The sequence below is a fragment of the Triturus cristatus genome, chromosome 10 (assembly GCF_964204655.1).
Source record: "Triturus cristatus chromosome 10, aTriCri1.1, whole genome shotgun sequence".
Lineage (NCBI taxonomy): Eukaryota > Metazoa > Chordata > Amphibia > Caudata > Salamandridae > Triturus > Triturus cristatus.
Genome location: NC_140593.1, coordinates 1203210759 through 1203237642, shown reverse-complemented (window position 1 = coordinate 1203237642; position 26884 = coordinate 1203210759). Strand labels below are relative to the sequence as shown.

At 47.8% G+C, this 26884-nt stretch overlaps 1 protein-coding gene across 2 annotated transcripts in view; it reads right to left on the bottom strand.

The window, feature by feature from the left end:
* The window catches only part of PTPN18 (protein tyrosine phosphatase non-receptor type 18), a 328066-nt gene that overhangs the window by 175940 nt on the left and 125242 nt on the right, over positions 1-26884 (bottom strand). For both annotated transcript variants that reach the window (XM_085629675.1, XM_085629674.1), the window contains exons 2-6: positions 17832-17940; positions 15851-15927; positions 14709-14804; positions 4067-4105; positions 3746-3814 (exon numbers count right to left, since the gene is read on the bottom strand). In XM_085629675.1, coding sequence (XP_085485801.1) covers positions 3746-3814; positions 4067-4105; positions 14709-14804; positions 15851-15927; positions 17832-17940 — 390 coding nt within the window. The remainder of the gene's footprint in view (positions 1-3745; positions 3815-4066; positions 4106-14708; positions 14805-15850; positions 15928-17831; positions 17941-26884) is intronic.

Below are 26884 nucleotides of genomic sequence, written 5' to 3'. Positions count from 1 at the left end.
CAACAGATCGACCATATCTGCAGTGCCAAGAGGTTTCAGAGGTCCCTGCAGGATGTGAGAGCGATGAGAGAAGCGGACATGGATTCAGACAATCACCTTGCCATGGCCAGGCTAAAGCTGAAGAAAGCATGGATGGAATCGACAAACCAACGCCAGAGATATAACACCACCTGCTTTAAAGATGCGCGCAGAAACTGACTGAATACTCAGTCACCCTCAGTAACAAGTTTAAGTCCTGCAGGAACTAGAGGACGAGGGAGACCCTGTAGAAATTCAGTGAGAGAAGATCAAAGAAACAGTGACATCAACCTGCCAGGACGTACGGGATCTCAAGAAACACCAGCATAAAGAATGGATCTCCACCAAGACTTCATACAAAATCCAAGAGAGAAAGAAAAAGAAAGCTGCAGTCAACGCCAGCTGAACAAGAGCAGAAAAAGTGAAACCTCAAGGCAAATACAGTGGAACCAATAAGAAAGCACAGAGAAGCCGAAGAGCAGAAAGGGGAAGATTCATTGATGGTCTTGCCACAGAAGCCCAGGAAGAAGCAAGCCATTGAAGCTCGAAAGAACTATACAACATAACAAAGAAATTCTGCGGCAGACACAGCAAGCCAGAAAGACCGGTTTAAGACAAAGTTGGGAAGACATTCATGGGTAACGAAGGCCAACAACAAAGATGGGTGGAGTACTTTGAAGGACTGTTGAACCAGCTTGTTATGCAGTCTCCACCAGACAGAGCCAGCCGACGAGGACTTGCCAAACGAATGCAGCAGACCAACCGAGGAAGAAATACAGCAAGCCGTCAAAAATCAAAAAAATGGGAAGGCAGCAGGGCCCGACAACATTCCTGCAGAAGCACTGAAGACAGACATTGAAACATCTGGAGACATGCTCTACGCCATGTTTGAAAGGATCTGGGAAGAGAAAAAGGTGCAATCTGACGGGAAGGAGGGATATCTCATCAAGATCCCCATGAAAGGTGACCTGAGTAACTGTGCAAACTGCAGAGGGATAACTCTTTTATCAGCCTCGGGTGAAGTGTTCAACGGAATCATCCTGAACAGAATGAAGAAATAAGTCGACATTCAGTTGTGAGACCAGCAAGTTGGCTTTCGCAAATATAGATCCTGCACAGATCACATTGCAACACTGCACATCATCATGGAGCAATCGATTCAATGGAACCCCCCCTCTATGTCAACTTCATCGACTATAAGAAGGCAGTCGACAGCGTGGACAGAGAGACCCTTTGGAAACTCCTCCAGCACAACCATGTGCCAGATAAACTCAAAAGAATCATCAGGAACTTGTACGAGGGAATGACCTGCAAGATGGTCCATAGAGGACAACTCACCGAAGCCTTCCAAGTGAGGACTGGAGTCCGCCAGGGTTGTTTGCTCTCACCTTTTCTATTCCTGCTTGCCATAGACTGGATCACAAAGACATCCACAGCAAGGACAACAAATGGGATCCAGTGGACACATTGGATGTAACTCAATGACCTGGACTTTGCAGATGCCCTGGCCCTGCTCTCCCAGACCCATGTGCAGATGCAAGAGAAGGTCGACAACGTGGCAGCGGCATAAGCACAACTTGGCCTCAACATCCACAAGGGAAAAAACAAGATCCTGAAGGCTAACACGGCCAGCACAGCTGCAGTCACTCTTGCAGGCGATGCGCTGGAAGAGGAATGAGGCCTTCACTTTCCTGGGAAGTCTCTTAGACAAGCAGGGCATCACATGCGCTGACATCAAAGCAAGAATCAGCAAAGCAAGGGCTTCATTCAGCTAAAGATCTGGAGCTCCAAGGTGCCAACGCTGCAAACCAAGATCAGGCTTTTATCACCAGTGTAAACTCGGTCCTTTTGCAGGGAACAGGAACTTGGAGGACAACAGTGACCACCGCCAACAAAGTCCAGACCTTCCTCAACACCTGTCTGAGGAAAATCCTCCAAATCCGCTGGCCAAACACCATCAGCAACAACGACCTATGACAACAAACTTTCCAACTCCCTGCTCATGAAGAAATCATGAGAAGACGCTGGGGCTGGAGAGGTCACAGGCTCCGCAAGCTTGCATCAACCACCAGGCAAGTCCAGACCTGGAACCCGCGAAGGAAAAAAAGAGGAAGGCCAAGAAACACCTGGCGCCAAGGCCTCGAGGCGGACTGCCAGGCGGTGGGTTACACCTTGGAGTCAGATAGAAAGAAAAACAGAGGACAGTGATGGCTGGAGAGTCCAGGTTGATGGCCTATACTCCAGGAGGGGTAGTAGGCATAAGTAAGACTAAGTAAGCAGCATTATAAATGTGTTGGGCAGTGAAGGCGGCCTCCTTATTGACATATGGGGTTTCCACAGCAGTGAATGGAATCTGCATCGGGAGATGGCCAGGCGGTGTGGACCTGTAAATCACAGTCAGAACATCGCCTGATTGTGTTATAAATTGGATTATAACAATATCACCAAATTAGAGTTAATAATAGAAAATCTACACCCAACAGGACCATATATTTGTAAACTGACCAGGTGGCTTCCTGTCCTAGTTCTTGAATTATAGGGGTCACACTATATCTACGGACCCAATATTTATAACAGATGACATTTCTGACTACAATGTTTTGCCGTAGAAATGACCAGTTGACTGAATCCCAGAGCACTTGAGGGAAAAGTGTCGCACTCTATCTACGGACACAATATTTATACCAGAGGACATTTCTGACTACAGTGTTTTGTCATAGATGTTACCAGGTGGCTGCCTCCAATCGTTCTTGGGGGGAAGGTGTCAGACTACATCTACGGACATAATATTTCTACAAGATGATATTTTTGACTACAATGTTCTACCATAGATGTTACCAGGTGGCTGCCTCCCATAGTTCTTGAGGGGGAGGTGTCAGACTACATCTACGGGCATAATATTTATACAAGATGATATTTTTGACTACAATGTTCTACCATAGATGTTACCAGGTGGCTGCCTCCCATAGTTCTTGGGGGTAAGGTGTCAGACTACATCTACGGACATAATATTTATACAAGATTATATTTTTGACTACAATGTTCTACCATAGATGTTACCAGGTGGCTGCCTCCCATAGTTCTTGGGGGTAAGGTGTCAGACTACATCTACGGACATAATATTTATACAAGATTATATTTTTGACTACAATGTTCTACCATAGATGTTACCAGGTGGCTGCCTCCCATAGTTCTTGGGGGTAAGGTGTCAGACTACATCTACGGACATAATATTTATACAAGATTATATTTTTGACTACAATGTTCTACCATAGATGTTACCAGGTGGCTGCCTCCCATAGTTCTTGGGGGTAAGGTGTCAGACTACATCTACGGACATAATATTTATACAAGATTATATTTTTGACTACAATGTTCTACCATAGATGTTACCAGGTGGCTGCCTCCCATAGTTCTTGGGGGTAAGGTGTCAGACTACATCTACGGACATAATATTTATACAAGATTATATTTTTGACTACAATGTTCTACCATAGATGTTACCAGGTGGCTGCCTCCCATAGTTCTTGGGGGTAAGGTGTCAGTCTACATCTACGGACATAATATTTATACAAGATGATATTTTTTACTACAATGTTCTACCATAGATGTTACCAGATGGCTGCCTCCCATAGTTCTTGATTAGGTTTCACACTTGCTGGGAAGGGGGAACAGCACTTCAAGGAGTAGGGTGCCACGAAAGGAGGCCTTTTTGCAAGGCACTTACCATGGTGACAGAGAAAGGACCGAAGCTGGACGGTTCTTGATCAGTCGGCCAGTAGCGCTCACACTTTTTCTGGAGAATGAAAGAACAGATGTGAAGGACTTACGAACAAATGATGTGAAGAGAAGGAAGAAATGGCAAGAAAGGGATATCTAACCAAAGAAAAAGAGTGTAAAGGGAAATAATTAAAGTGAAAGGCAAGTAAAGTGAGGAAGAAATAGGAAGACAAATACTGTGATAGGCATGTGAGGGACACAAAGAGAGAAGTGAGAAGAAACAAGCGGAAAGAAAAAATGAAGACAATTTCAAGGAGAATCGTTGTACCTTCCCCAGTTCCACCTCTCGACAGGCCATCACCACCACCTGCAATGGAAGGGAGAGGGGGGTCAGCAGGAGGTCTAATGGGGGACTTCCTCACACAAAGCTCTTCCCCCACACTCCCTCCCCCAGGGCCTTCCATGGCCACATTTATGCACCATAGTGAAAATGGAAGAACATGTATGTGGGGCACTATACGCCTCGCGTCCCCTGTGGGCGCAGTTCGGCCATAAACGTCTATAGAGTGAGTTCACAAGGAGCAGGGCCGAAACCACGAGCAGCCCTGCCAAGGATGCCCAAACCTGCCCTGCTTCCTTCATCTCTTCGCACAGTATCTCTATCCAGCCATTCTCCATCTCTCCTCTTTGTTCCCTCTTTGATCACTTTCTTTCTACCCTCCCTCCCCTCTTCCTCTCTTCCTGTTTTACAGCCTCTCTGTGCCTGCTGTAATCAACCTGGGGGAGCTGGGGAAAGCGACAGAGGCACCAGAAACAGCCATGGGCTTTCAAACCCCGCCCCCCAGGGAAATGCCCGGTGCTATAGAAGGCCTGTCCGGCCCTGCAAGAGATTTTAGTTGGCGTCTGGTCGTGCTGCTGGATTTTAGGCTCCGATTCCAGCAGCCAGGGGGCTCTGGGTCTGAGCCCGAGGCCTGCATCCGTTGCCTCCCACAGGGACCAATCGTGATGGGGGGTTGAAGACACAGGATCGGGCCGATCTGAAGGGCGTAGTGTCTGACGGGTGTAGATCTGCCTCAGTTCCTTGTGACGTGCACACATCACACTTTCATACGGGCTTGTACCAGAAGCGATGAAGGTTCCTGCAAGCCCCTACACATGCCTGTGTTTCCTTAACCCTAAGCCACATGCACCCCAGTAATATGGGCTTTTCAAGACATACTTAGCTACATTCTGCGAAGTCCCGATAGTGGACATCAGCACGGTGTATTCTGGGCTTTGGAAGTGACCCTTCACAGGCTGCTGTCAAGGCTTGGGAACAATGTTAATTATATGTTGGACTCAAACATGTTGTAGCAATTTCATCGAAAATGCACTCAACTTGTCCACCAGAGACAGGGTTTCATCTAAGGCCAACCCAGAGTTGTTACACTGTGTGCTCTGGGATCCCCGCTTAATTAAAATATTTTGGAAACTCATTTCATCTATTAAGTCTTATGTGTGAGCAGAAAAAAAATATGGCTACTGTCTCAAATGTGTTCAGCTGTAACGAGCTGTCCTAAGTGCAGGTCTTTACCTGCCCAGCAGGTCTGCTTGGCATCATCCTGGTGTGTTGGCACCTCCTGTCCAGATGAAACTCTGAAGCTCCTAATATATGAATATCACCAGGTTATGCTTTGCCATCAGGTCACCTCATCTACCATCCCATTGGCTATGGTCACAGCTCCAACCCTGGTCCAACTGACTCCCTCTGAAACTCTGCCCACCTCTTCCTCGGCAAATTCAATCTGCGAGATGCCCACAGCATCAAAGCCTTCCTTTTGGAACCTCTCTTCCTTCCTCAATCGCCCACTTCACATCTCCGAACCTACACACAACTTGGAAGGAACCTGGAGCCTCCTTGTATCCACCTCCCATCCACCGCGTGCCTGCAGCCCATCCGGTGAGACTCGACATACCACCATACACTTCAGTTACACCCAGCAAGCAACCTCACAGCAAACACACACAGCACCACCGGAGCCACTGTTCACCCACTTCAGATCTGTCAAACACTCCCCCCTTCAATCTGTTTACAACAGGTCCTATGCTCTCCTCATCTCCACCCAACAGGCAGAGTCCATGCCCACAGTGACTACCTGAAATTCATGCTTCGACGCATACTCGCGGACTGCCATACCCCACAGCACACCTAAACCCAATGCCCCATGGTCTTAACAAGCTTTCAACATTTGCAAGTGCAAAATAAGGGCCGGTGAAAGTGCGTCGCACTTCACCAAACCTCACACAGACTCCTAGCACTCAATAGCACATGCATTGACTTTTAATCCACTAACCCAGGCCAAAGCCATGGCTGAAGCGGACAACCAGAGCGAAGCTCATTTCAAGCCGGGCGGTGCATTCATCCTCTTCTGTCACCCGCCAGAACCTCAGGACAGTAGGAAATCAGTCGGCATTGACCATTTTGTTCACTACTCATTACTTTCTTGTTAGTTTATGTTTTCTAATAAGATGTTATTGTCATTGATTCTTGATTAGTTTTTTGTAACGAAGCCATGATAAGTAAACAGATCACAGCCCCTCGTGGTCAGCACTTGCCACGTCCTACCGCTTTCATTTTTCTAACTTTCAGCCATGCTGCTGTACAACATCGCTAAAAGACATTGCCAAAGACAATAGCTCTTGCAAAAGTGAGATCTATTTGGCTTTGCCAATGCTTGTTAAAACTCCTTATTAAACACCTGAAGAGGTAGGGAGGATTTCATCGCCAAGTGGATTTTCCATGGTGAGTGAACGTGTCACGGACCATGACACGTGACCAGGATCCCATCAGACACGCTCCTGCCCTTCCTGTTATGCTGCTGCTTGTGTTTGGTGCCTGTGCGGAGGCAGTAATTAGAACTGGTTGGACCAGGGGAACCGCACGGCAGGAGGGTGATGTGGGCCCGCCTGCTTCCTATACAGGACTAATAATGTTCTGTATCACCCACTTGGGATACTGGTGTCTGGCAGCGAGCCAACGCTTGAGGGCCCCGGGGCAGGGAGGCGAGGACAACTGAAAGCCAGGTTCACTTACAGTGACCTCACCGGCAAGTGTGCAGAGAGAGCGGGACAGCTTTAGGGAAACTGTGAGGTTGTCCCATAGGTTGGAGTGTGAAAGGCCAGTAGGGTCAGTGTTAGTTCCACATTAGGATTGTGCATGGTGTGGGGCTAGGACAGTCAGATAGGTTGGCCACCTCCCTCCAGGGCTTTAATTCTGGAAACTTTCCAACCCTGAACTTTGTGGCACAGCCTAATGCATTCTGGGTGTTGTAGTTGTTTTTGCTTCCATTGAACTAACTAGACGAACACATCTGAAATGAATGATTTGTTGGTGAAAAGTTCAGCACTGGAGACCGTGTCCTTAATGATCTGGAGTCAGATGGCATTTTCAGAGTTCAGGACCTTTGAAAGCGACTAGGGCTGTGGCCCAGTCAACCATCTCAGGCTCCTAGGGCTGCAGAGGCATAGACAGGCACATGGTAGCCTCACATGAAGGTTGCTCTGGTTGGCAGTATGAGTGTTGGAAAGGGTGAACATGATGTCAATGAATGTCATGATGTGTGCAGATCACAGGTGGGGGTCCCCCATAAACTAAAGGCAAACACGCACCCATGGAAAACCCTGATCGATTTTACAGATAGATAGTTGTACCACAAACAAGTCTGAGGTAATGGGACCCAATAAAACATGTTTGGCCAAAGGCTTGCGATCCTCAGAAATACCAAAATGTTAGATGCCACATAGGTACGCTCAACCAATCAGGACAAGTACTGATCACACACTGCTCATGCTGGACAGCTGACATGCGCACTGGCCCACATCAGCTCTCCCGAGATTGAGAGCCATCTGTGTCGTTATTAGATGCACACATTAGATTGATTTAAGACTAAGATGCTCTTCAGGAATGTAGAGATCATTTTATTGTAGCTCGTGAGCTGTATAAATTGCCGGGTAAAACTTTGTACATCAAGAGATTTTGAGCAGACGCACTCTGTCCGGGGTCTCCTGGCTGCAGCGTTTAATTAAACCAACTTGTTCCTGTTATGCCAACTGCTTTGTCTTTTAATTTATTTATGGTGAATTCATATCCAACCAACATGATTGACACTATAGGACGCCCAGAAGAAGCCCTCTCTGTATCAGTCCATGAGAGAGGCGAATACGTCCTCTAATAGTTTGTCTTTAAACTGCCGTGGGCCATTTTGCTTGGCACTTAATATACTTTACAAAACTGGAATGTTGAGCGCTCCGCTGAAGACACTGAAGTAGAGCAGGGCGAATAATGGCTTGTAGAGAGCTTCTGCGCCAACATTCCAGAGGACCTTTAACAACCCTTATTGCCCTGGACACCAGGCTATAATGCTATATTAGTACAGTACATGGATTACTGAGATTACTTCAGCCAATCAGAATGTTGCCCTTAGCTAATGCCATTGGCCCGTATTCTATAGTTCAGCCAATCAGAATGCTGCCCTTAACTACTGCTGTTTGCTAGTATTCTATAGTTCAATCAATCAGAGTGCTGCCCTTAGCTAATGCCATTGGCCCGTATTCTATAGTTCAACCAATCAGAGTGCTGCCCCTAATTACTGCTGTTTTCCTGTATTCTATGAAACTATGATGCGGGGACATGAAGCAGACAGAGACGTTTGGCCTAAATCTGCCTGTAGGGGGCGTGATTAAACAACCTTAAGTCACTATCCTCATTGCTCAAGTGCTCCTAAGTATCAAGAGAATTTAAATGCCCTTTCGTTGAGTGTCCTCGCCTATTGCTAGGGCCAATAGCTGTGGGGCGGGTAATTAACAGCAGTTTATGTCCATAGTGAGACAGCTGATAAACTCAGACAGGAAACACATGTAACTAGCAAACTGTGAGTGGCAGAGTCAACTCCATGGACTGAGCCCGCCCCTCACCCCAGGGTGACCCTCATACTGCCCGAGACAGAGGGGTCTGTGAAGTCTTACCTCTTGGCGTACTCGGTGGTCACTGTGACAGTGAACACAAGGGCTTCTGGGAGTCTTCTATCCGGGGTCCCAGGGCGAGGGGTCGGCCATGCACTACAGAAACTCTGCTTTGCAACTTTATGGGAGCTTGGGGTGGATGGTTGGACGTGCTAGGGTGGATACTGCCCCAAAACCTGGCTGCCTGACAGGAGCCTGGTAAGGGCAGTTATTTGATACAATATAAACACAGTCTGATTATATTATTGGTTACAGATCTGAACAGCTCTGCACTAGGCTACCACCCACTAAATCAGTAACAAGATAAACAGATATGCTGCAAGGAAACATATATACCCATCAGCGGGGAGCCACTGTCAACTCGCTACATATTCATGAACCCAGTCACCTTCACTCTTTTCACTTTTTCTAAATCCTCTTTAAAAAAAAACTTTTTACTTCTTATACCAATACATTTCATCCAAAATGTCTTTACAGTGATAACTTTTGAATCCCATTTAAAACAAATTACAAGCCCCATGAATAGCTATTGGAGATCAACTCATGCTATACACATACCTAACATGTACTCATTCATTGCCTTAGAATTGGGATTACCAATCAGAACCCTGGTTGATAATGGTCTACTCATTGCGCAATGTGTTACATAATGGCACCACATTATATATAGGAACATATGAAATAATCCACTCTTGTAATGTGCGGTCCTTGGATTCCATTTTAAAATGAAGGGCGTCCATATTAATTCATTTGTCCTGAGTACACCCTGAGATCCTTCCGAGCAGAGTGATCGCAAAAATTCTGCGTCATCTCACACTAAAGACACCGCATCACCGCACAGCAGACACCACGTTACCTCACAGCAAAGACATCGCGCCACCTCACACCAAAGACACTGCATCACCTCACAGCAACTATACCGCGTCACCTCACAGCAAAGGCAACGCATCACCGCACTGCAAAGACTTCGCGTCACGACACAGCAAAGACAATGCGTCACCGCACAGCAAAGACACCATGTCACCTCACAGCAAAGACACCGCTCCACCTCACACCAAAGACACTGTGCCACCTCACAGCAAAGACACTGTGTCACCTCACAGCAACAATACCGCGTCACCTCACAGCAAAGACACCGCGTTACCTCACAGAAAAGACAGCGTGTCACCTCACAGCAAAGACACCGCGCCACGTCACAGCAAAGACACCGCACCACCGCACCGCAAAGACACCGCGTTACCTCACAGAAAAGACAGCGTGTCACCTCACAGCAAAGACATCGCGCCACCTCACACCAAAGACACTGCATCACCTCACAGCAACTATACCGCGTCACCTCACAGCAAAGGCAACGCATCACCGCACTGCAAAGACTTCGCGTCACGACACAGCAAAGACAATGCGTCACCGCACAGCAAAGACACCATGTCACCTCACAGCAGAGACACCGCTCCACCTCACACCAAAGACACTGTGCCACCTCACAGCAAAGACACTGTGTCACCTCACAGCAACAATACCGCGTCACCTCACAGCAAAGACACCGCGTTACCTCACAGAAAAGACAGCGTGTCACCTCACAGCAAAGACACCGCACCACCAAGACACCGCGTCACAGCACAGCAAAAACACCGCGTCACCTCACAGCAACGATACCGCGTCACCTCATAGCAACGATACCGCGTCACCTCACAGCAACGATATCGCGTCACCTCACAGCAACGATACCGAGCCACCTCACAGCAAAGACACCGCACCACCTCACAGCAAAGATACCGCGCCACCTCACAGCAAAGACACTGCGTAACCCCACAGCATAGACACAGCACCACCTCATAGCGAAGACACTGCGTCACCTCACAGCAAAGACACCGTGTCACCTCACAGCAAAGACACCGCATCAAATCATAGCGAAGACACGCGTTACCTCACAGCAAAAACACTGCACCACCTCAAAGCGAAGACACCACGTCATCTCACAGCGAAGACACTGCATCACCTCACAGCGAAGACACCGCGTCACCTCACAGCAGACATCGCGCCACCTCACAGCAAAGACGCCGCCTCACCTCACAGCCCCATTCCTTTCACTGGAGGATTCCATGTCTTTTTGGACTCCCTGGATTGGAAGCTCTTTTAACACAATTCGTGGCTCTCTCCAACTGGTTGTTTGGAACAGTGGTTATTTATTCACACAGGTTTGTCATGATGTTGTGAAAAATCAAGCAAAGTGAAGACGCAGCAATATAACTCAATACCAAGGTACTGACTGGCTCGGTTAATAAAAGTTGATTTCTGGTATCCTTTCTGCAAGGACAGACTCAGAAACGACATCTTGATAAAGAATTCTCCTCTACAGCGGGAGTAGAGCCAACATGGGGCGCGTAGAGAGTGGCGGTTTGTGGTGGTTTTCAGCAGGAATGTGGGGGGATGTGTAGGTGGATTAGGGGGATCACTGCCTCTGCGCTCCCTGAGCTCAGCGGATATGTAGACAGAGCCAGGAACCGGAAGTAAGCAGGGTTCTAAGAGCTCAGTTTATTTCCCTGATATTTGCCCACCTTGAGCTTCCCTCAGCCTTTCAGCAGCAAATACGAGGCTTTTCGGGGATGAAGGTGGGAAAGTGTGTCATCCCAGTGGCATCAGCGCCAGGACATCCTAAACCATGGGTACTCACAAACATTTTCCCAGGGGCCACAAAGTTTGGTTTGTGATGTGACTGAGGGCCGCATTGATGCCAGCAGGCTGGTGGTTTGGAGGAGGGGAGGTAGCAAGGTGGGTATAGGGGAAGCAAAGCATATACATTTAGTGGATGATTTGCACAATGTGAAACCAGAAAATATGGGAATAATCTCAGCATCCTCACTGTACCAAATTGTGTGATCCTAGTCAATAATTTTGCTTTTCCTCCGTTTCCTTGATTATCACATATAAGAGGAGCTCGAAATGTATGACATCAGGATGTGTGTTGTACAGAACCTTCTCCTGTGTTTGGTTTTAATAAAGTATAATGTTGTTCATGTATAATAGGAACCCAGGCCAACCTAAGAGTGCACATAACAACTGACTTACCCCTTAGTTCACTAATGGCAGTGTTGTCAGTGTGTGGGGAAGAATAAATGCTTCTAAATTCATATTTGAATACTATCACTTTAAAAAATACTTCTCAATGCACTGATATAATCTGATGTACTAAGGTGAAATGGTTTTACACATTAATGAAATACACATTCTTTGAATTTTGAGAGACCGTATCATATTTTTACTCTTTTACTACAAGATGGCTTTGACAATTAAGGTGTTCCTAGTTAAGTTTGCAGGACAACCTAGTTTCTTTACCTACAATTAACCTTTAAATATAGGCTTGCCTGTTTATTCAACATCTTTTGAATGTTAGTGCCGAGTTATGTGAACAGCAGCCCAGTGCTGCTGTTGATCAGGTGATGCATGATGCATGATCATCGTCGGAGGACGGTTGTGGGGCCACAAGAGAGAGTGTCTCTTTGGAGTAAGTGTGACAATAAGAGCACCTTCCCCCGCCGTTCCGGGTTCAGAATTGTAACTGTAAACTCTTATGTATAAAACCTCTTGGAAATCTCATTATAGAGGAACGCCGGGGCAATACCCCGAGTATCAAGGTAATACATACCCAAATAGTGGGTGAGACCAGACAACAAGGGACCTATACCCTGACGAATGCCAGAGTGACCCGGTTGGGCACAGAGAATACTGGCAGAAACATGTTGGTTTTAGCAGTGGGGATTACGGGGTCGTTACCTGCCCTTGATACCCCATATCATTTATTTTAACCCTGCCCGAGGTTAACAGGAATAAAATTGAGGGTTAACCTCGAGACAGTTTTATACTTTGCTTTCCTCTGCACTTTTCTTTGGTCCCTTCCTTTAGGAGACTATTCGTTTCAGTACTGTCAGAACCTCATTGCTGTGTTGATTCTGTCTATTTGTCTTTTACACTGTACCCTCACCACTCGACTTCATCATATATCATTTCTTTCTCTTAAAAAATTTGCGCTCCACCCAAGGTGTTGGTCTGCACCTGGGTGTATGATGCGGCCCTATGATGAAGCATGACACTCTCGGGTGTGTGAGGGCAGTATTAAAATCTCTATAGATTTTCCCACCTACTAGGGCTAGTATTTTGCCTTATTCTTTAGGATTTGCTTCTCTGTCATGTGTGATTAAAAGTTTTCTGAGGGAGTCAGAGATAGCCTCGCCCCCTTTCTTTCCCTCGTCTCTCCTACGTTGTGTTTTGGGATGCATGTGAAGGTCAGACGGGCCGCATGCGGTCCCCGGGCCGTACTTTGAGTATTATTGCCCTAAACAGTAGTAGTACACTTACGAAATAGCTCATCCATGCATCATTCATTCATTCATATCAATTGGGGTGAAGGAATAAGTGATGTTATTTCCACAACCACTGGAATTGATGTTGAGTGTGAGTGAGAGGGGCTGCACACACCTGACATCAGCACGTTACAAGCTTTAGCCCCGGACTCTCCTCTAGGTGGGGAGAGTCTGAAGGTTGTAATCTCTAAGCTAAGGTAGAGTGTCTTCCCTCCCTGGTATTCTGACAGCCGTGCAGGGCTCCACGACAAATGTGGCGCTCTAGACTTGCCATCCTATTTACACAGTTACACAGTACGGCAGACACTACAGGTGTGGTTGTTATTTCATCATGTCTTCATCTGTGCCTCCTATATGGTGTCCTATGAAGATGTGCTACTCGCTCGTTGCACTGACTTTCATGTGGTACTCCCAGATAATCCTCTAGAAGTCCACCATCCCCATGGCTTGGTGGGCCCTGGTTGGTGATGTAGCACTAATTGTTCTCCAGATCCACGTCCTAGGAAGACGCATCCCTCATCTTCATGTGGTGGTCCCGGATCATCCTTTCGAAGTCCACCTCCATGTGGCTGAGCGGACCCGAGGTCATGATGCAGCACCGCTTGTTGTCTACACCATGCTTTAGCTGCACTCACCTTCACCTGGTACCCCCAGATCCTCCTCCAGACGTCCACCACCGTGTGGCTGAGTGGACCCTAGGTCATGATGTAGCACTGCTTGTTTTCTAGACCCATGTCCCACGGAGACGCAGCCCTGCTCCCTCGCTGCACTCACCTTCATGTCGCACTCTCAGATCATCTGCCAAAAGTCTACCACCCCATGGCCAGGCAAGCCCTGGTTGGTGATGTAGCACTGCTTGTTGTCTAGAGCCATGCATCAGGAAGACGCAGCCCTGCTCCCTCGCTGCACTCACCTTCATGTGGTACCCCCATATCCTCTTCCAGACGTCCACCACCGTGTGGCTGAGTGGACCCTGGGTCATGATGTAGCATCGCTTGTGTTCTAGACCCATGCATCAAGAAGACGCAGCCCTGCTCGCTTGCTGCATTCACCTTCCCGTGGTACCCCCAGATTAACCTCCAGAAGTCCACCACCGTGTGGCTGAATGGACCCTAGGTCATGATGTAGCACCGCTTGTTTTCTAGACCCATGTCCCACAGAGACACAGCCCTGCTCCCTCGCTGCACTCACTTTCATGTGGCACTTCCAGATCATTTTACAAAAGTCTCCCATCCCATGGACAGGCAGGCCCTGGTTGGTGAAGTAGCACCACTTGTTTTCTAGACCCATGCCACATGGAGACGCAGCCCTGCTCCCTCACTTCACTCACCTTCCCATGGTACTACCAGATCATCCTCCAGACGTCCACCACCGTGTGGCCGAGTGGACCCTAGGTCATGATGTAGCACCGCTTGTTTTCTAGACCCATGTCCTAGGGGGACACAGCCCTGCTCCCTCGCTGCACTCACTTTCCTGTGGCACTTCCAGATCATCTTTCAAAAGCCTACCACCCCATGGCCAGGCAGGGCCTGGTTGGTGAAGCAGCAATGCTGGTTTTCTAGACCCATGTCACGTGGAGACGCAGCCCTGCTCGCTCGCTTCACTCACCTTCACGTGGTACTCCCATATCATTCTCCAGAAGTCCACCACCGTGTGGCTGAGTGGGCCCTGGGTGGCGATGTAGCACTGCTTGTTGTCCAATCCCTAAAGTGGGACAAATCACAGGAGATTAGCAGAAGGACAGCACTGTCCTATCAACCAAACACAAGAGAGTCTTTTCCATGGCCGGCCCAATCCTCTGGAACTCCTCTCACCCCCACCAATTTAGGGCAATCTCGTCCTTTTCTAGATTTAAAGCAGCAATAAAGACCTACTTTTTCTAGATGCTTTCGAATGACCAGAACCAATAATCCTTGCGAAAGGTAATGGGTGACTTATAAATGCGCTAATTTATTCCTACACCTTTAGAAGGTCAAGTGGAAATCTTGTTCTAAAATTACACTTCATACTCACTTCTAGAAGAACAATGATAACTAGTGATCTCTTCTGAAATTATTTGGCTTCTAGGGATCCGCTGACTGATGGTGTTAATGCCTGAAGGAGGACGCTAGGGGAATGGACACATTGGGTGACACCCCTACACTTGACAGAATCCCATTTAACACCCCCAGTTTAAATATCACTTCACAGGTTCTCCCCCTTCTGGCAGTACAGAGTTGAAAATGCTCATACATTTGGATGGCCAATGGGCCAACCCATCTATTTTGGGGGGATTAGTCGACTGAACAACATTTGTTGAGCAGACTGATCCGCTTTCTCAATCTTGATGCAGTGGCACCAACCAGCTACCTCGGCCACATTTGGAGGACAGATTCAAACCCTTACACTTCTGAAGAATCTACTGGTCGATTCTCAGTGTCCGGGGGCACCTCCAGTAATGCTGAGCCCTGGCAAACCAATATAAACCAATCTCCCCCCATTTGTAGAATTGATCGAAGATCTTGTTTGCTTATGGAGGACCTGATGGCCAACATCTCCACTTCCGAAGAACACAACCAGCCAATTCCTGGCAGTCTAAATCCTGTACCCCCAGTACTTACAGTTTGTAAGGACCGACTGCCCAACCCCCACCCCCCCATTAGAAAACATCAGCTCACAACTCGGAATGGGAGATTTCCATGCGGCTGAGACCAGCTCTGGCCATAGCAGGCCATGAGTATGGTGCATAAAGAGGCGAAGAGGTGCATTACCTGAATGAAGCTGGCGTTGATGTAGTCATTCTGCCCATCCTCCACGAGAAGATTGAGGGGAACCCGCGTCTGATCATCTGCGAAGAGAGAGGAAGAGCTCGCGTGAGGTGGGAACAAAGAGGGCACGATGTAGAGGGTTGGCAGAGGAGGGATCTGTGACCAGAAGGTGAACGCCAATTTCACTCACTCACTCATAATGTTTGTAAAGTTCTGCATCACACTGAATGTCATAGCGCTCATCTCAGTTAGCTCTGGTGGGTTATAGATTGTCACTACGTTATATTGGGATTATCTGGTAAATCTGTCCACTCGGGGTCTCCAGATCACCTAAAATGTTAATTGTCCAAGTTCCCAAAACTGGCGCTACCCATGTGCCTGTCCCTCAAGTCCATACAGAGAGAGGACAAGAGCAAAACTCCCAAGAAGGATCAAAGAAAGGTAGGAGCACAGTCCTTGACACCACAATGCACTAGTGTCCACACCCCCACTGTTGTGAAGTCTTGTTTAACTCGGATAACGGAGAATAAATGTACTAAAACCCTCACACTTAAACCTAGAGATGAGCTCAAGAATTAAATAGCGGCATGACCCCACTTCAGGGTCAGTCAGTGTATAATGAGGCCCCAAGATATTAAAAACATTCACAAGGTCAATGTAGAAGATTGGCGCCCCAGCAGCTCTCCGGATTGCATCACTGTGGGCAGTGGAGATCGCCCTAAACCAAAGACTGACCACTCTGCAATCATGCAATAAATTTGTTCTAGGCCCACTTAGGGTGTACTTAGCAAATACAGTGGAAAAGCGCATCTTAAAAACCCTCTATCTATGTTGACTCAAGGGGTTGAGACACGTGGCTCGCAGGGTTCGAGACACCGTGGAGACTTCAGTGAAGCCCCCTCCATGTCTTCTATGGTCTGCTCTTATCCTAAAAGGGGAAAAGGCCAAAAGGACCCAAGGTGATTTGTTAACATTCGGACTAAAGCTCAATGAGCTTCACCCAGGATGTTACAACCCCGTGCAGACCCTTGAAGGTCCAGTCTCTTGGAAGCCCAGAAGAAGGCTTTCGTCGTCCCACATGAGAACAGATCAAACCAGACAAACGTCAAAAGGTCAGAATTTAAGGGAAAATGAGTCCCTTACCAGTTCATGGTCCACTGTATTGTACTGAAATGTATTCCATTTTAGTGTAAGATCTGAGTAGTACTTACCACCCACATGTAGGTTGCTGAAGCCTGCATGGATAGCACGCTGCTCAATGTAGGGTTAGTTGTTGGAAGTGTGTGGCCTTTGTTTTCAGCTTACGTGTAAAGTGTGTTTATGTCATGCATGATGAGGGGACAGTAGTGTTTTTTCATTTAATGCATAACAACTTTCATTTTATTGTGTGTAATATCTGTGCCCCTCCCAAAGCACTAATCTGTACTCTGGCGGCCATTTTGTACAAATGCTTGGAAGGATGTATTGATGACAACAACAATAAGGCTGGCATTGATCTATGGACTAAACGGGAGCGTGCTTCTACTCTGATCATTTCTATCCTCGCCGTGTGTCCTTCTCATTAATTTATTTGCATGCAAAGGCCTAATGCAAATAAAAATTGAAAATGTAAATTGGATAGCCATGTATCATCATAGATGGACCATGTTGCATGGTGTTGGGCCTCGTGCAATTGACATCTCTTTCATTTTTTTCTACAATCAGGCTTCAGGAACCTTATTTTGGGGAGCAGGTCCCTGGGTTCTTGTACATTAGAATGTAATAGGGACATTAAAGCCCAAATTCAAGTGCTTCTATATGTGAAGTGTTCCCTCCCTTGGACTTCTAAAAACGTATATTTAGGAGAATGAAGAACCAAGGCAAGAAGTGATGAGGACAACAGAAAGAAAACTGGCCCAAAAATGGGGATCATGGGTTCATGGAGACACACCCTACAAGGCGGGGGAGGGCGCATAGTCAATCAGTAGGAGCACCTCTGACTTACATGGCAGGATGTCCTTGTAGCGGTTCTTCTTGATATTCTCTTTGTTCCCACCAACCTCTGTGGTGAGGTCCTTCTCCTGACGGAAGGCGGCCACCTGGGTCCGGATGTCCTGGAATAGAAACGGACAGGCTGGTGAGACGTGCACGTCGTCTATCTGCGGGTGAAGCGGATCAGCAGACGACTTGTGTCGCTATACGCAACCATTACTATATATCGCTTAAGTCTCTACACGTTACTACACACCTTGGCATAGCCAAAAACCTGCCACAATACATTTGGAGCTCTGCTCCTAGGCCTGCATATGATAAAAAACTGCTTCCTACATAACCCATGCACACTCTTAACCATTCCTGCCTCACCCAACAAATGGAGAAGCCTCACACCCAGAAAGGTTAAGTAGAGGCAAAATGCAGCTGTGTCTCTTGCACCGCTTCAATTCACTCCATGCTTAAGAGCTGCAAGTGTGACGCGACATATGTGGAACACACGTGTAAGCTTCAAACACAACACCAAAAGTCTTCCAACATAGGGCACATGAGAAACCCGCACCACACCAACCAAGCACAATGAATGGAGTGGGTTCTTATGCGCCCACCCAGAAGTGCACTGGAGCCTCGCCAAGGGTAGGTGGCGCTGTGCAAAAGCTACCATAGAGTACACTACAGTATGGTGGAGTGAGAAAGACAAAAACATTAACTAAAACTACTGAATAATCTAGTCAATTGTTTTGCGTTATTATGGCTCTATCCTTTAAAAACAATAAAATACCTACAATAAGGCTTTCATATAATTTATTGCATGAGCTGCCCAGTGAGTTCACCCTACTCAGAATTTGCACGCAACATATCCCTTGATGTGTCACGTTTGTTTAATGCCTCACATTTGAAATGGTGCATGCCTACTAGTTGTACTTTGCCTACATTTGTGGAAACCCCTTTTTCTGTCAAAGGGAACCAATTTTGTCAGCTAAGGTTGGTAACACTTTGTGCACTGTTTGTGGGGATGACGCATGTTAGATCAATATCTAATTTGAACATTTTCCAATGTCTTCTCCTGTAGCACTTTACAAGCACAAAAACTAAAACGGAATACAACACTTATAAAACATTATTCATTCTGATTTTTTAAACATGCTGTAGTAACTGGGTCCAGACGTTTTGAGGATCTTCAGAGGTTTATTTGTAGATAGTTACAGGTCATGCAGTTAAGTCCAGTACAAAACTCCACCAGCAGCAGCCAGCACGCTGCTCAGCCCTTCTCAATGGACACTTCTGACTCCCAACATTCTGCAACGCATCATCCATGGAACATTCCACTGGCTGAGCATGAGGGGGCATGAAAGCCAGGATACTACATATCCCATTTCCTTCTATATGGAAAAACAATAAAGATAGAAAACAGAAGGAAAAACCAAGATAGTGAGAAGACAAAGAGGAAATCAGAAACAACAAAGAGGAAATCAGAAACAACAAAGAGGAAATTAGAAACAACAAAGAGGAAATCAGAAACGTCACAAACCATAGAGAAAAGAGAGCAATAAGGAGAGAAAACAGGTAGACAAGCCATCCTCCCTCCTAACATAACAGAAACAAAAAGAGACCGCACCAATGACTACCTCAAGAGATACTTGCTGGCCAGGCAGGCATAAAAGGAGACAAGTCATAGTACAACACCATAACCACGGAACAACGGCCAGACACTAACAAAAGAAGAAGAAAAGAAACCCATAAACAGACAACAAAACGCATAACGGTAAAAGAAAAACAGTGAAAAACTAACACAAGAATAAAAATCAGAATCCACAGATGACACCAATAAAGGATATCAGGAGGAAAACGACCTATAAAAGGAAAATGTGAGAGAAATTGAAAATACAATCAATCAACCTTCCCGTTAAAATAGGAATTTCAATATAATAAAAATATGACGTTGCATTCCAAACTGGAAAACGCAAACAATACCCGATAACTTGAGGGAAACACCAGTTGTTATTCAGACAAAAGAAATACACACTGTGTGTAGGTAATACTGTACTAAACATGTGTTGAAGGGGTGCACACTGTGCACCGAACTGATGAGACCAAACCCATAAAACACACCACGTAAAATATTACGTTGTCCATCCTCTTGTAAATTCCAGTTATGGGAGTCACAGTCCTAATGTAGTAAAACAACGTAGCAAGAGAAGGATACCTCTTCCAAGAGAGCAGGAACTGGCACAGTTAGATCACGTTGAATTGTTGAACCTCTCCCTCCACGTCGTAGTTGTCAGGGATAGGAGCGCAAGGACAGCAGAAGCAGCAACAACTGGAACTGGCACGGTGACGTAGTGGGCGACCGATGGCAAGGTCACTGGTGGGGCTGAGGGTGCCATTTAGGTGAGAATGTGCAGCTGTAGGTACAGAGTAAGTTGCTTCAGCGTGGCAGGAGGTGCCCAGATACCCCACATTTTAAATTGAAGGCCTTTAGAGGTAGCACACGCAGATTCTTTGCTTCAACTCGTCGCTATAAAATGGTAGTAACTTGGTCCAGACAGATTGTCGTGTTTCAGGAGTATTTTTTGAAGTAGTTACAATTCCAGTAGTTCAGCCCCACCAGGAGCAGCCAGCACGCTGCTCCGCCCTTCTCAACTGGCATCTCTGACTCCCGACACTCTGTAAGGCATCATCCATGGAACATTCCACAGGCAGACCATAGGTGGCATGAAAGCCCGGCTACTACACATGCACAGTAATCTGCACTCCGGGTACAGGTACCTGCAGTGTGCATAATATAACACTTATGACACTCATTTATACATATAGTACCCAAAATGAAGAAACAAAAAACAAGAAAAGATAATTCTGCTGTGCTGTACAAATTCAGAATTTACAGGTTGCCTAGCAACTCGAAGCTTGCTTCAGTCTTCCAGTGGTTTGTACATACTAGGGCTGTGCTTCTTAATTTGTGCACAGTCCATATAGCAGGAAGCACCCATGGAGGACACATTTGCTCTGTTTTTCCTAGTGTCTGTCCATAGAATTATATTTTGAGAGGTTTACAAATTGGAAGCTATCAAGAATAATACATACCTAAACATTTAATACGCTGCACAATACATTAAAAGTGCGCCACCATGAGGAGAAAACAGGCCCTGTTAATAAGAGATACGGAAATAGAGCCTTAAAACCATAAACCATGATATGTACATGAAGGTGATCGTGTAATGCCACCTGCGTCCCCTCCTGCCATGCACACTTTAGTGCCCCTGCCAGATGAATGCTTGTGCCTGGGTAGGGGATTACGCCCATCTCTTGCAGCATGCTAGAGGGTCGCTTATGCATGCGGCACAAAGGGTAACATTAAAACAGGGCTGTTGTGGCCAGAAATATTAAAGAAAGAGAGAGAGAGGCACCTCGCGAGCCGCAATTATTATCACACATTCCAAGATGGCGCACAGTTTTTTTTATATAAACCTTGGTACATGCAGAGGTTTAAATGTCCATCGCTGGGATTCGAACAGCGCCCAGCAGATCACACGTGGGTCGCAGCAGAAGGCGCTTAACTCACTGAGTTACAGACATGCGCTGCACAAGAGAAGAAAAATCAATACAAACTATGTTTTTCGTTAAAAAGAGGTAACCCTGCTTCTGTTTCTGCACTTGGGAATTAAATAACCCCCGCGTGTGTTTAGGAAACGTGCCCATAGTCCTAAATCTCTCATCTGCTGCAGAGTGTGACCTGCAGGTCTGTTTTTAATGCAGTGGGTTAATGCACCTGATGCAGAGCTGTATGTGCAACCCACCACCACCACCACGTCCACCACCACCAGCATGTCCTCCACCACCAGCATGTCCTCCACCACCATGTCCACCACCACCACGTCCACCACCACCGCATCCACTACCACCACCACCACGTCCATCACCACCACGTCCACCACCACCATGTCCACCACGGCCACCACCACGACATCCACCACCACGTCCACCACCTCCACCATGTCCACCACCACCACGTCCTCCACCACCATCACGTCCTCCACCACCACCACGTCCTCCACCACCATGTCCACCACCACCACGTCCACCACCACCATGTCCACCACGTCCACCACCACCATGTCCACCACCACCACGTCCACCACCATGTCCACCACCACATCCACCACCACGTCCACCACCATGTCCACCACCACCACATCCATAACCATGTCCACCACCACCATGTCCACCACGGCCACCACCACGACATCCACCACCACGTCCACCACCTCCACCATGTCCACCACCACCACGTCCTCCACCACCATCACGTCCTCCACCACCACCACGTCCTCCACCACCATGTCCACCACCACCACGTCCACCACCACCATGTCCACCACGTCCACCACCACCATGTCCACCACCACCACGTCCACCACCATGTCCACCACCACATCCACCACCACGTCCACCACCACATCCACCACCACGTCCACCACCATGTCCACCACCATGTCCACCACCACCACATCCATCACCATGTCCACCACCACCATGTCCACCACCACCACGTCCACCACCATGTCCACCACCACGTACACCACCACCACGTCCACCACCCTGTCCACCACCACGTCCATCACCATGTCCACCACCATGTCCACCACGTCCACCACCACCACCACGTTCACCACCACCATGTCCACCACCACCACGTCCACCACCACCACGTCCACCACCACCACGTCCACCACCACGTCCACCACCACCATGTCTACCAAGTCCACCACCACCATGTCCACCACCACGTCCACCACCACCACGTCCACCACCACCACGTCCACCACCACCTCCACCACCATGTGCACCACCATGTCCACCACCACGTCCACCACCATCACGTCCACCACCATCACGTCCACCACCATGTTCACCACCACCAGAATGTCCACCACCACCAGCATGTCCACCACCACTATGTCCACCACTGCATCCACCACCACGTCCACCACCACCATGTCCACCACATCCATGTCCACCATGTCCACCACATCCATGTCCACCACGTCCACCACCACCATGTACACCACCACCATGTCCACCACCACCACGTCCACCACCACCACGTCCACCACCACCACATCCACCACCATCACGTCCACCACCAACACCACATCCACCACCACCACCACATCCACCACCACCACCACCACATTCACCACCCACACCACGTCCACCACCACCACCATGTCCACCACCACCACATCCACCACCAGCACATCCATCACTACCACCACATCCACCACCACCACGTCCACCACCACATCCACAACCACCACCACCAGGTCCACCACCACCACGTCCACCACTTCCACCACCACATCCACCACAACTACATCCACCACCATGTCCTCCACCACCACCACATCCACCACCACCACCACATCCACCACCACCATGTCCGTCACCATGTCCACCACGTCTACCACCACCAAGTCCATCACCACCACATCTACCACCACCACTTCCACCACCACCACATCCACCACCACCACGTCCACCACCACATCCACCACCATGTCCACCATCACACTGTCCACATCCACCACCATGCTCACCACGCCCACCAGCACGTCCACCACCACCACTTCCACCACCACGTCCACCACCACCACATCCACCACCACGCCCACATCCACCACCATGTCCACCACCACCACTATGTCCATCACATACACCATCACCATGTTCACCACCACCACCACGTCCACCACCACCAGCACATCCAGCCCATCCACCACCACAACGTCCACCACATCCACCAACACATCCACCACCACCACGTCCACCACCACCATGTCCACCACCACCAGGTCCACCACAACCACATCCACCACCACGTCCACCACCAACACCACGTCCACCATGTCCACCACCACCATGTCCACCACCACCACACCATGTCCACCACCACAATATCCACGTTCACCACCACCATGTCCACCACTACCACATCCACCACCATGTCCACTACCACCTCCACCACCACGTCCACCACCACCACCACATCCACCACCACCACCACATCCACCACCACCACGTCCACCACCACCAGGTCCACCACTACCACATCCACCACCACCATGGCCACTACCACATCCACAACCACGTCCACCACCGCATCCACCACCACCACCACCACGTCCACCACCACCACCACTTCCATCACCATCACGTCCACCACCACGTCCACCAAGGCCACCACCACCACCATATCCACCACCACCACGTCGACCACCACGTCCACATCCACCACCTCCACCACCACGTCCACCACCACCACAACGTCCACCACCACCACGATGTCGTCCACCACCACATCCACCACATCCACCACCACCCCGTCCACCACCACCATGTCCACCACCACCACATCCACCACCACCACCCTGTCCACCACCACCATGCCCACCACCATCACGTCCACCACCAAGTCCACCACCACCACGTCCACCACCAAGTCCACCACCACCACGTCTACCACCACCACGTCCACTACCACCACCATGCCCACCACCACCACGTCCACCACCACCATGTCCACCACCACCACGCCCACCACCAAGTCCACCACCCGCATATCCACTACCATATCCACCACCACATCCACCATCACAACATCCATCACCACCATGTCCACCACCACCACCACGTCCACCACCATGTCCACATCCACCACCACCACGTCCACCACCACCACATCCACCACCACCACGTCCACCACCACGTCCACCACCACGTCCACCACCATGTCCACCACCACGTCCACCACCACGTCCACCACCACCACTACCTGTGACAGGTAAAGTGTCACTGGAGGGCAGGGGTAATAGGAGTGGCATCCCCGGCTGCACATGGGACATTTAAGGATGCATTGGGTGCGAGAAGACAGGAATAGGGGCTAGAAGTATTACACCAGGCCCAAGATACATTTTGAAGAGGCGCAGTGTCACAGGAGCTCCTGTAAAAGCACTTGCAGCATCTCTACCTCACAGTGGCATACCTGCACGAGCCACTCACTCAAAACAAGCATTGGCATAGCCAATAGGTCTCGCCTTTGGGACCTTATAATTGTTTAGCCATGCAACACTTGATGGTGTTGCACTAAGGATATTGTGCTGGATAACTAAACACTTATAAGGTCCCAAAGGCGAGACCTATTGGCTATGCCAATGCTCGTTTAAATTGGGATTTAATTATCGTCGTCATATGCCTTTATTCGGTTTTAAAATCATAAACCATAAAAAAGAGGATCAATAAAATACATGTTAGGATAATAAAATCTACAATAAAATACGTAACAGCAGTAAAATATTACAATACATTCATCCAGCAGCAATAATCACCATCCTAAGCTGTTAAAGCGGTCACTCGAGTTGCTGATATAACAATATCTATATAACTATCTATATATCTATATCTATATCTATCTATCTATCTATATATATTCACGCTCTACTGCTGGTTTCACGCACAGAAAGGACCAGCACTATATATATATATATATATTCACTTAAAAAACCATAGGTTTCACACATGTTATAGTTAGCTGGACATTCCCCCGTTATAGTTAGGTCAGATGACTATAACTCGCGCGCCCGCAATCCACTGCTCATGACGTCATATATTACATCACTCATGACATGGTCAGTGGCATCACTCATGACATCACTGATGACATCATCCTTGTGATAGAGTGGCGGTCGCGTGAGTTATAGTTATCTGAACTAACTATAACGGGTGAATTTCAATGGTTTTTTACGAGTGAAATGTCCAGCTAACTATAACATGTGTGCAACCTATGGTTTTTTTAAGTGAATTTGCAAGGTTTTTTAAATGCTAATTCCTAACTATAACGTGTGTGAAACCTATGGTTCTTTAAGTGAATTTGTAAGGTTTTTTAAATGCTAAGTTATGTATGTTTTATTATATTTTTTATATATTTATTTTACAATAAGCTACCTATGTATATAGTTATAGATTGACTGTATCCTGTAATATGGAATGGCTCGTTTAAAATGTATTTTTTTTTTTAAAGGATTTTCACCTAGCACCCCGCGATTTTTTGAAAAAAAATAAAATGTTTTTTTCACCCTTCGGGGTCCTTCAGGGACCCCCTGACAAAGGCTAGGGGGTCAGGAACTCTCTACCCTGCCCCCTTTTCACGTTCTCCACCTTTCTTTTTCACTGTCACACACAAAATGGCAGGCAACACTTCCTGATTTCGACCGATTCGAATGTTGACTGACATGTAACCACCAATCAGAATTACGCTCGCGCACGTTATGGTGGACGCACCGTGCGCGCACGGTGCGCGCACGGTGCGCGCTTATTGATATTTATGTACTTTTAACTGCAATTTTCTCAGGAACTACTGAACAGATTGACACCATATATGCAAAAGGCACATGCCTGACCTGAGGACTACCTCTTTGCCAAATTTCAAGTAATTCTGTTCAGCCGTTCGGGCTGTACCTTCGACTAAAGGTCCTATGGGAAAATGCATAGGGGAAACGGGTTTTGGGACCCCCCCTTTTTTCTCAGCCCCCGCTTGACGAATCACCCCGAGACTTCTTAGGGTAGGAGCTGAGCGGAGCGCCCCATTAGTTTTGAAAATTTCACGAGGATTCGTCAACCGGCGCCAAAGTTATTCAAAATAGAATTTTCAGATCTCCTATGGAAACACGGTCCGAACTATAACTTTCTACTGGCGACCGCCAGTAGATAATATATATATATATATATATATAAAACAAGCCACTGCATACATTTTAAAATATCATCAGGTTTACAGAGGCAAGAAAAGACAACTTCACGATTGCTGAATTTCATATTAGCAAAGAGCGGGTTTAAAAAATATTTTTTTTGATTAATATAGAGTCCACAGAAAAGTGCAGAGTGCATAGTTGTTTAGGAGTGAAATCTGTGCCCTGCAGGTGTCAAACAGATCTCAGCAACTGATGCATTAACCCACCCAGTGACCTCCTCGGGATGTATGTATGAGATCTGCAGGTCACGCACTTGTCT